Source organism: Odocoileus virginianus, chromosome 2 (assembly GCF_023699985.2).
Source record: "Odocoileus virginianus isolate 20LAN1187 ecotype Illinois chromosome 2, Ovbor_1.2, whole genome shotgun sequence".
Classification (NCBI taxonomy): domain Eukaryota; kingdom Metazoa; phylum Chordata; class Mammalia; order Artiodactyla; family Cervidae; genus Odocoileus; species Odocoileus virginianus.
Window position 1 is genome coordinate 6,275,380 of NC_069675.1, and position 12,117 is coordinate 6,287,496.

Below are 12,117 nucleotides of genomic sequence, written 5' to 3' on the forward strand. Positions count from 1 at the left end.
TTGAATAAAGAGCATCACGCTCACTGGTGCAGTGGGCATCATCCGCTGAGGACCTGAGCAGGACAGAAAACCAGAGGGAGGACTGATTTGCCCTCCGCCTGGTCGGGACATCCTTGTGCGGCTGCCCTTGGACACTGACGTGCTTGCTTCTGGAGCCTTTGGACTCGGGCTGGGACCCACTATATTGGTTCCTCTGTTCTCAGGCCTTTGAGTTGTCAGGTGTCAGGCTCGAGAGCCCACAATCCTCACAGACCAGCTGGGACCTGATTTTGTACTTGCCAGGCTCTAGAACTATGAGAAAATAAACTTCTGTTGTTTAAGCCATCAGCCTGTGGTATATTAGATGAATACCATACATACACTGAAATTGGCTTATCCACTCTCCCATGGATAGTTATTAGTATTGTTTTCAGGTGTTATCTATTAGGACTAAAGTTGCTATAAGCCCTCTTCTACAAGTCTTTTTGTGAATATATGTTTTCTTTCCTTTGAGTAAGTACTTAGGAATGAAATCATAGGGTCCTAGAATAGGCATATGTTTAATTTTATACAGAATTTTCTGTTCTTGTCTGAATATTTGTACCCAGCAAATTCATACGTTGAAGTTCTAACCCCTAATGGGATGGTATCTGGAGGTGGGGCTTTTTGAAGGTAATTAGGGTTAGATTAGGTCATGATGGGTTTAATGGCCTTATAAGAAAAGGAAGAGACAGAGTGCGCATACCCCTGCCCTCCTCTAGGTACCGGGGAAAGCCCATGTACAGACACAGCCAGAAGGCAGATGTTTGCAAACAGGAGGCGAGCCTTCATGAGAAACCCGACTCCTTGATCTGGGAACTTCCAGTCTCCAGAGGAGGAACAAATGTTTCTTTTCTAGGTCACTCAGTTTATGACATTTTGTTATGACAGCCCAAGCAGACAGAAACACTTTCAAACCATTTTCCAAACTGATTTGTGTGTGTGTGTGTGTGTGTGTGTGTGTGTGTGTGTGCCATGTTACAGTCCTGCTGGGAATATATGAGGATTCCATGAGGTCACTAAACGATGCAAAGGAGCTATTTGGAATTGGAGCGCAGGTACTTGGTTTAGTAACATTTCCCATAGATTTCAGATTTGTGTATTGTAAACAATCCTGAACCATCATGTATGTGTAGTTATAGAAAAGTATTCCCCTACTAGCAAATAATGTGAGGTTTGGTTGCCGGAAATTGGTCCTGGGTATATTTACAAGCAGATTTGACTAGTACTAGGAGAAATTAGATTGTAGGTCTGCTGTTTATCTATCACTTCCCATTAATGAATACTTTATTAAGGACAATGAGAGGCACACAGTCAAAGGTAACAACGCACAATTTAAAGTTTGGGGCTGGAGATTTATAAGAGGAGCCTGGGATGTTTTCTTGAGTCAAAAAAGAAAGAAAGAAAGAAAAGAAGCTGAACATGTCAAAGAGGCAACTTGAAAGTTCTTCCACTGGGAAAAGATGGAATAATTTAAGTATCAAAAAGAAAATGATGGCAGTTAAAAAAAAAAGTCTAAACTTACATTTACCAATTTACCATACTTCCCAGCAATTGCACTCCTGGGCATTTGTCTCAGAGAAATAGAAAAATGTTCCCCACAAAACCCTATATACACCACTGTTCATAGAAGCTTTATTCATGATAACCCCAAACTGGAACCAATCCAAATATCCCTCAATGTGTGAATGAACAGCAGTGTATCCATACCATGGGATACCCCTCAGCATTAAAAAGAAACAAACTATTAATACGTGCAACAACTTGGGTGGATCTTAAAAGCATCCTGCCGAGAACAAAAGCTAGTCTCAAAGGTTACATATTGTATGATTTCATTTCCATAACACTCTCAAAAGGACAAAATGGTAGGAGTGGGAAACATGAGTGGGTTGCTAAGGGTTCATGATGGTGTGTGGCTGTAAGAAGCTGTAATGTGAGCGAGCTCTCTGTGCAGAATCACAGCTCTGTATCTTGATTGTGGGGTTAGTTACCCACCGGCGAGAGAAAGTCCTAGAGCTATACACACGGACTGCACCCATGGCGAATTCCGGCTTTTGATGTTATAAAATAATTATGTAAATTAGTACTGGGGGAAACTGGGTAGAGAGTGCACACATCTCTGAGTTAATGATGATTAGAAACAACTGAAAACAAATCCTCATTAGTCATCAGTGGAAACTGTTAGGACATCCAATTTAATCTGAAAAAACTTTTTTTTTCAGATAATTATAAACAGTTAAAAATTTTACTTTATATTGGAGTTCAGTTGATTAACAGCGTGTTAGTTTCAGGTGTCCAGCAAAGGGATTTGGTTATACATATACACATATCTATGCTTTTTCAAATTCTTTTCCCATTTAGGTTATTACAGAATATTGAAAACAGTTTTCTGTGCTACACAGTAGGTCCTTGTTGGTTACCTATTTTATGTACACTAGTGTGAATATGTCAACCCCAAATTCCTAATTTATCCCTCCCCCACTTTTATTTTTTTAAAAGCAAAAATAATTCAAGCATTGATCCTGCCTTCCCTCTATGAATTATATTTCAAAGTAACCAAATTGTTCTGGAGAAGACTCCTGAGAGTCCCTTGTGCAGCAAGATCAAACCAGTCAGTCCTAAAGGAAATCAACCCTGAATATTCATTGGAAGGACTGATGCTGAAGCTGAAGTTCCAGTATTTTGGTCACCTGATGCAAACAGCAGACTCACTGGAAAAGTCTCTGATGCTGGGGAAGATTGAAGGCAGGAAGAGAAGAGGGCATCAGAGGATGAGATGGCGGGATGGCGTCACTGATGCAATGAACGTGAACTTGGGCAAACTTCGTGAGATAGTGAGGGACAGGGAGGCCTGGCATGCTGCAGTTCATGGGGTCACAAAGAGCTGGACACGACTAGGTGACTGAACAACAGCAACAACCAAACTGTTGATGAGGGAAAAATTTGCTTTCTATGTGAATTCCAGCGAATATGTCTAGACACAATTATAAGATTGAAAAAGTCATCATTTTGCAACATCTGTTGGATCATACAGAAAAAGCAAGAGAATTCCAGAAAAATGTCTACTTCTGCTTCATTGACTACCGCAGTCTTTGACTGTGTGAATCACAACAAACTGTGGAAAATTCTTAAAGATTTGGGAATTCCAGATCACCTTGCCTGCCTCATGAGAAATCTGTATGCAGGTCAAAAAAGCAATAATTAGAACCGGCCATGGAACAACAGACTGGTTCCAAATTGGGAAAGGAGTATGTCAAGGCTGTATATTGTCACCCTGCTTATTTAACTTATATGTAGAGTACATCATGAGAAATTCTGGGGATGAAGCACAAGCTGGAATCAAGATTGCCAGGAGAAATATTAATAACCTCAGATATGCAGATGACGCCACCCGTATGGCAGAAAGCAAAGAGGAACTAAAGAGCCTCTTGATGAAAGTGAAAGAGGAGAGTGAAAAAGCTAGCTTAAAACTCAATATTCAAAAAACTAAGATCATAGCATCTAGTCCCATCAATTTATGGCAAATAGATGGGGAAACAATGGAAACAGTGGCAGACTTTCTTTTCTTGGGCTCCAAAATCACTGCAGATGGTGACTGCAGCCATGAAATTAAAAGACTCTGGTTCCTTCAAAGAAAAGCTATGCCCAATCTAGGCAGCATGTTAAAAAGCATATTAAAAAGCCAACAAAGGTCCATCTACTAAAAGCTATGGTTTTTCCAGTAGTCATATACGGATGTGAGAGTTGGACCATAAAGAAAGCTGAAAGTGGAAGAATTGATGCTTTTGAACTGTGGTGTTGGAGAAGACTCGTGAGAGTTCCTTAGACTGCAAGGATATCCAACCAGTCCATCCTGAAGGAAATCAGTCCTGAGTATTCATTGGAAGGACCAATGCTGAAGCTGAAACTCCAGTACTTTGGCCACCTGATTTACTGGATGGACATAGGTTTGAGCGAGCTCCAGGAGTTGGTGACAGACAGGGAAGCCTGGCATGCTGCAGTCCATGGGGTTGCAAAGAATCGGACATGATTGAGTGACTGAACAGAACTGAATGAATCAATCAGTATAGGCAGCAATAATCAATATAAAAATTATTAAATGAAATGTTGATGTGGAATCCTATAATGGAAGGATCAGCCTGGTCCACATCACACCTGAGTCCACTGACCAATCTCAATTCTTAATGTCACTCAAAGTGGGACAAAGGGCTGTCTTAGTCTGGGCTGCTATAACAAAATACCATAGGCTAGGTGGCTCAAACAAAAGACATTTATTTTTCATGGTTCTGAAAGCTGGGAAGTTCAGGGTAAAGGGGCCAGCAGATATTTGGCGAGGACTCTCTTCTTGGCTTTAAATTCTTTTAGGTAGTCAAGGTTGTTGTTGTTCAGTTGCAAAGTGTCTGACTCTTTGTGACCCCATGGACTGCAGCACACCATGTTTCCCTGTCCTTCACTATCTCCCAGAGTTTGCTCAAACTCATGTCTATTGAGTTGGTGATGCCATCCAACCATCTCATCCTCTGCCACCCCCTCCTCCTTTCGCCTTCAATCTTTCCCAGTGACAGGATCTTTTCCAATGAGTTGGCTCTTCACATCAGGTGGCCAGAGTATTAGAGTCAAGTATAGGTAGTCAAGGGAGGGAATATATTTCTTTGAAGCCTGCAGGGCCCCCATGCCAAAGTGGAACATTCTGGGGAGGCTTGTTCTGAACTTCTTCATCCTCTAAAAGCAGGGAGATGCCTCTTTTGTTCATTGATGATCCCCCATATTTAAAAAGTACCTGGCAGAAGAATGCATGATAAATTTGGAACACATCACTCTACATTTTAGATCAAATTTCTGGTTTTGGAAAAATCCACTGACAGAGTGTTAGTGGGCCTCCAACTCACCATCATCATGAGTGAAAATTCCTGTTTCAAGATCTACGTGGGTGTAGTTATTATTAGGTGAAGGAAATTTGATGTGCTGCTCTCCCTGTAGGCCCCACACTGACAGTCAGTGATGTGCCCTGGGGAGATTTCCATCTGTACAAGTTCTCACTGTTATTCCTACCTAATGTGACTATTTCAGAAACTACTGCGGGCTCTTTGCAGCACTAAGGAGCTAATGTCTATGTTTTGTATCAGGTTATGTTGCATGAAGGCAGTGCTGTCAAAATGTCAGAGTGGATGATGCTGTGGGGTGACTGTGGACCCTGTTCTGATGATCAGGGTCTCACTGTTGTCCAAATGACCTTGAGCAGGTCATTCTTCTACAAAACTGTCCTCCTAATCAACCATCTGGGATAATGATTTGGGTAGCAGGTAGCATTGACCGTGATACGGCAGATTGGAAAAATCCACCCATTCGACATTCCCCATGTGCACACCCTTTCCTAGAACCGTCTCCACTTTGCTTTGGGTGCTGGGACAGGCACTGATGCAAACAGACGCATGAAAACCTGCTTCTATGTCTGCTTCCTTGGCCCCCAGCTCTGCTGTGAGAACATGCCTGGGCTGGGCTGCTGGAGGGACGTAGGAGAGGAGTCTAGGGACCTCAGGGGAGACCACCCTAGACCTGCCGGCCCCCACAGGCCTGTCAGGGACAGCAGCTGGCTGAGTGAGCCCAGCCCAGGCTTGCCGAGTCCAGATGAGCAGAACCATCCAAGCACCTGCCGATGACAGGGAACGAGAAATACAGGGCCCTCGCTGCTTTCCAAATCCTGTGTGCTTCTTTAGCCTCCTTCTCTCCTACTGGGAACCCCCAGCACAATCTCCACAATGTGTGCACTGATTTCTTTTTTTTTTAATTTAAGCTTTTTATTGAAGTATCATTGATTGGTGATGTTGTGCCAATCTCTTCTGTAGAGCAAAGTGGTTTAGTCATACACATATAGACCTTCTTTTTAAAAGAGTCTTTCCCATGATGGTTTATCACAGGATGTTGAACATAGTGCCCTATGCTGTAAGTAGGACCTTGTTGTTCATTGGTCCTATATATAACAGTAGTGTGTGTGTATATATATGTAGTTTGTAGTAGTTTATGAGCTTCCCTGGTGGCTGAGCAGTAAAAGTCCACCTGCAATGCAGGAGACTTAAGAGACATGTGTTTGATCCCTGGGTTGGGAAGATACCCTGCAGAAGGAAATGGCAACCCACTCCAGTATTCTTGCCTGGAGAATCCCATGGACAGAGGAGCCTGACAGGCTACAGTCACAAATAGTCAGACACAACTGAAGCGACTGAGCACTCAGCACTCACTGTAGTAGTTTATAATAATAGTTCTCTAACCCCCAAACTCCCTGTCTTTCTCTCCCATACCCCCTCCCTATGTGCACAGACTTCTGTTTTTAAAAGTACGATGTCATATAGAACATATACAGAAAAGCAGTCAAAGCAAATGTGAAGCTCTGAAACACATTTTTTACAAGGCGAACATGCCGTAGGGCCACCCCCAGACCAAGAGCTGCACCGGATGAGGGCCCCAGAAGCCCCTTCCTCTCCTCTGTTACTACCCACCCTCCCCCACCCCCTCGCCTAACTTCAAACCCTGTGGATAAACAGAGAAGTGGAATTTTCTTTGGTTGCCTGGATGGTCTTTTCAAGGATGAATGCCCTCTGCCCGCTCTCAGCTCATCAGTTTACCCCAAAGTATGCAGACACAATTCACTGTTCCCGGACCCATAGCGGTTATTGTCGCCTTTGTTCCCTGACTCGGCCCATCACCTCTCTGCTTAGATGTGAGCAAAGGATATGCAAAGTCACTGAACAGTAAGCCAAGGGATGAGGGCCTCTGAGTGTGGGGTTTTTGTTTTTTCTTTTTGACAAATAACTGCTCCCAGATGGCTTAAGAAATGAGATCACATATTCAATGTAATAGTAAAGGCTCTAAAACATGATTACTTTTTAAACCATGATGATGAATAATTCCTAATGAATCTAGTGATCTAGAGTTTTCTGATGTTTTCTTTAAAATTCCCAAGCATTTCAGGAAATTTAATTCATTTCTTATGTAATAGATCAATAAAACATTCCCTTATTTCCACTGCTCCCAGACATTGTGTTAAGCAGGAATTGTTAAATTCCTTTCAAATATCATAATTGGTTACATTAAAAATGGTCTGGTTTAGCAGGGATCTATGCTTAGTTTCAGGATTTTTTTAGGATTTTGCTAGAGAAGAACAGAGCATCAGCAGGACATCCACATTTGTGGCAGACATTGTTGGATTCATAGTTCCATATCACTTTAAGAAAAGAGCCATGTGAATGAAGCCAAGGTGGGATCTTTAGCAGGGGTCCCCAAACTTTTTGGCACCAGGGACTGGTTTCTTGGAAGACAATTTTTTCATGCACTGGGGGCTGGGGGATGATTTAAGTGCATTACATCCCTTGTGTACTTTATTTCCATTATTATTGCATCAGCTCCACCTCAGATCATCAGGCATTAGATCCCAGGGGTTGGGGATCCCTGCTATATTGGAGCAGTGAGTAAGTCTAACAGTACTACCAAATAATTGAGTTTTTCCCCTCTTTCTCAAGGCCTGAGGGGATCTTTCTACAAACTCTATGTTGATTAGGGTACTACTAAGGGGAAGAAAACTATTATGCGGAGCCTTTGACTGCTTGTATTAGTTGCTATTCTACAAACTTTATCTTTCACTGGAGAATGACCAATGTTTTTATTACCAACAAGATTTCTCTAATTTCTCTCAAGTCCCCACAGAAACACCGGGAAAGCCCCGAAGAAAGGCAACAGAGGCAAAAATTATTCTCCAAATCAGTTTATATGATTCATCAAAACCAATTCCTTGAAATACATATAAACAGAAAACAGTGCTACCTCTATTATTTACACAAAATCTTCTTTCTCACCAATAAAAAAGTATTATCATTTACTCTATTCTTAAGAATGAAAAAAATGTATGTTTTCTCAGTCCAATAAATAATCTCCCATGTCAGCATTACTTTCCCTAAGATAAATATCCTCAGAGCTTTGGGATACATCCGATATGTGGATCACAAATTTTTGTCCATCTGTCAGGGTTATGAGGGTCTCTTGTCCCAGAGGAAGGCTGAGTTTGATGGTGTTTTCTGTGGCTCTATCTTCCAACAATACCTGGATGAGCTGTGTGGGGTGGGTGGGGCGGGCAGGCGGTGTTTAGAAGAAAAGATGAAAAGAGACAGTTACACTTTTCTGTTTCAGGACCCACCATTTGAATTCTTCTACCACACGCTCATCTCACCCTGGAGCTAGTGCAGGGGACCCCGACTTCCCAGGGGAGCACTCGGGCTGCTGAAGACAGGAATCTTGTGGAAGGAATCTCAAACCCAGGATGGCACAAGAGAGGGTGTTGAGTGTTGGTGCAAGAGTGGGAGCAGGTGGCTCCCTTGAGGAGAAGGATGGGAGCACTGCAGGTGTTTGTGAGGCCAGAGAGGGAAGCAACACTGCCATTAAAGGCACGGGGAGGGACTTCCCTGGCAGCCCAGGGGTTAAGATCCCGTGCGGCCATGCAGGAGGCACCGGTGCGATCCCTGGTTGGGGAACTAGGATCCTTCATGCCATGAAGCTCGGCCAAAAAATTAAAAATTAAAACAGACTCAGAGAGCCCGGGTTGGTTGTGAAAGTCAGGAGGGAGCCTGTGAAGTGCCCACAGGTCTCCTTGCAGCTGTAATTCTCAGCACCTTGTCTGCTTTCCAGATGGATACTGACCCTCTGAGCCGACACCGTTGGCTTAAGTTCCCACATAGACCCTCCCTCCACCACTGGCCAAATAGACCAGTATATAAAGGAGGAAGCCTGTGAAGACTTTCACGGGTTACATTAACACACTATAGGGTAGTAACTGACATGAGACATTCACAGACTCTGATGTTGGCTCTCAGACAGTCATCAAGTTGCCTGAGCAAACCTTCCTATCGGAGAAACAAGGATAATACGCCACCCTCAGCTCCAAGGGTATTCGAAAGGTGGGCAAATCCTCGGATGTGATTACTTTCAAACTGACAGAGATGTATTTTCTTGGTCTGATTTCTTAAACAGTGGCCCCCCACCTCCATCCCCATAAGCTAGCATATTTTGACCAAGATGTGCAAAAGATAACTTTGAATGCAAGGTTAATGAAAGTATATATCTCACCCATTCTCCATAAACTCAATGATAACCATCAACAACCAATGAAAAGATGTTTTTCTTCTGTCTCTCAAAACAAAAAACAAACAAAAAAACAAATACCACCTGTCTTCATCTTTACCTTGTGGCTGAAGTCACTTATTTTAAAATATTTTTGCCACACTTTAATGCTTGAGTATATGACCCAAACTGAAAACTCTGTGTGTGTGCGTGCGTGTGTGCGTGCGCACGCGCATGCTCAGTCGTGTCCGACTCTTTGCAATTCCACGGACTGTAGCCCACCAGACTCCTCTGTCCGTGGGATTTCCCAGGCAAGAATACTGGACCTGGTTGCCAGGTTAAGGAGAATGGCCTTTATTTAATATCAGTATAACTTTCCCTTTATTCTTAAGACATGCCTTGGCATCTTACTATTTTGAGCACGGGTACAATAGAGAGAAGCGACAGATGGAAGTGGTGGGGGGGCTTTTGACTTGAGTTGGGCGCAGGGACTGAGCTGAACTGTTCGGGGTGGGCAGCCCCAGAGGTGCGGCTGAGCAGGTGTTAACTTGTGGTAGATGAGAGCAGATGGGACCCTGAGCGTGTGCTTTTTTGCTGAAGACAAGTGCACATGCTGACTAGTGAGTGCAATGGAAATTAGATGAGCCTAACTTTTCAGTGTTAGAGTGTTTAAGTCATTATAGCTAATTTGGCAGGCTCACCCGAGCACAAGCAGGTTTAATTAATCTCTAATGCATATTACCTTGGATTATCTGACATTCATCTGCTTGTATTGCTTTATTGTGTTGTTCAATTATTTAATGTCCTCTCTACTGTTGCCACCAATTAAATATAGGTGGAGTGCACCCATTGCAATAAACTTCAGAGTGGCTGGGGATTGGGTAGAGAATGTTCTGGAAAGGTGTTCAGATTAGGAGGTTTTGTTGGAGAAATAACAACAATGACTAGGGTTATGGGTACTTTTTATGCTTCTAAGAATTTTACAAATAATTAACTTATTATCATCATTAACATCATTATAGCCTATGGAATTAGATGTCTTTATTTCCATTTTGTAGAAGAGGAAGCTGAAGAGCAGACAAATAATGCAACCTCCCCAAGGTTCTCAGCTCCTCTGTCCGTGGGATTTCCCAGACAAGGATACTGGAGTGGGTTGCCATTTCCTTCTCCAGGGCATCTTCCCGAGCCCCCTGAATGGACAGGGGAGGTTTACCACTGAGCCACCTAGGAAACCCGCTTAAGTGGAGGGCGTGGAATTTGAACCCAGGAAGTTATGTACCAGAACTGCTCACAGTGGGCTACAGATATTTTCCCAAATCATCAGACTTGAACGTCCAGCTCAGACACGCGTCCTGTTAGCGCTCCCAAGCGACTGGGGTAAGCCCCCTGACGGGTCCTGTTACCAGGACAGGGTGTGTTCTCCAGAGGGTCAGGGGCCAGGAGAGGGCTCTCTAGGGTACAGTCTGGCCAACCTGTCCCTCCTCCAGACCCAGCTGGGCCTTCTCTCTGCCCACGGCCCTGAATCACCAGCTCAGTGAGTGGAGCCTGAACCGCCCCCTTCGGCTCCTTCTCTCGGTGGCCCAGCACTGCCCCCCCAGCCCCTGACGGGGGGCCAGTGTTCTCCCGGCCCCGGCCTCTTCTGCTTGTCAGCTTCATATACACACTCCCAGGGGAGATGAGTCTCCTATTTACAGACACACAGTAGCGTCTCTAGCACCGAGAGCAGGAAGCATTGGGTGTTGAGTTTACTATCGCGAGGTCAGCAAATGAACGCCTGATGGAGACAGAGGGCTGCTGACTGTGAGAAGTGGCTCTTTTGCTCCGGTTTCATTTGTCCAGACCAGTGGGTGTCTCGTCCAGTCCAGCTCTGTAACAGTCTGCGGAGGTTCTGTGTGCTTGGGATGGGGAAGGACTGCAGGGCATGGACAGGCGTCCCAGGTGGTGCTAGTAGTAAAGAACCCAGCTGCCATGCAGGAGACACAGGTTCGATCCCTGGGTTGGGAAGATCCCCTGGAGAAGGAAATGGCAACTGACTCCAGTATTCTTGCCTGGAGAATCCCACGGACAGAGGAGCCTGGTGGGCTACAGTCTATGGGGTCACAAAGAGCTGGACATGACTGAAGCGACTTAGCATGCATGCAGGGCACAGACAGTTCCAGCTGTGACTCAGCCATGTGGCTCTGACCACATTTCATCCAGGTTGAGGTCACGCCCCTGCCTTCAGTGGTCTCCTAAGCAGACTCATCTACTCAAAAGGGGAACTTGTGGATATGAAAAGAATGCCACGTAAAGAGGCTAAGCTTCCAAACATGTGTGCAGGAGTTTTAGAAATTACTACTGACAGTTGTCAAGGTTTTTTTCCCCAACCAGCCCACTCCCCTGCCTCGCATCCAGCTGAACTTCCTGCTGAATGTGCCTACCCTCCCTGGCATTCGAGACCCCATCTCAGATCTCTGCATCCTGTGTCCTACTCTTCTGGGGGCCTGGACCACCCTCCTCCCATCTAGCATTGTAGGAGAAGAATGACGAGATCAGGCAGGCCAGGATGTCAGCCTCCGTTCTGCAGTTCACTTGCTGTGTGACTCTGGGCCTCTCACTTAGCTTTTCTGAGCCTCTGTTTCCTCATCCATGGCATGAAAATGATAAGAACAGATACTGTGCAGGGTTGTATGGCTTTGAGACAATATATATCAAGTGTGCACAGTACATTCGATAAGTAGCCATTCTTACTTTTATTATTTTTTTAATATATATTTTTAAATTTACTTGGCTGCCCCAGGTCTGAGCTGCAGCAAGTGGGATCTAGTTCCCTGACCAGGGATCGAACCCAGGTCCCCTGCATTGGGAGTGTGGAGTCTTAGCTACTGGACCACCAGAGAAATCGCCTTAGTTTTCATTATTTTAATTTTTGGGGCCATGCTGCAAGGCTTTCGGAATCCTAATTTCCCAACCAGGGATCAAACCTCAGGCCCTGAGACTGCAGGTGCAGAG

General features: G+C 44.4%; 1 protein-coding gene across 3 annotated transcripts in view; it reads right to left on the reverse strand.

The window, feature by feature from the left end:
* Window positions 1-7,761: 7,761 nt before the first annotated feature.
* Window positions 7,762-12,117, reverse strand: part of RFX8 (regulatory factor X8) — a 50,482-nt gene continuing 46,126 nt past the window's right edge. For all 3 annotated transcript variants that reach the window (XM_020898431.2, XM_070475197.1, XM_070475202.1), the window contains one exon: window positions 7,762-8,121. In XM_020898431.2, coding sequence (XP_020754090.2) covers window positions 7,927-8,121 — 195 coding nt within the window. In that variant the 3' untranslated portion in view covers window positions 7,762-7,926. The remainder of the gene's footprint in view (window positions 8,122-12,117) is intronic.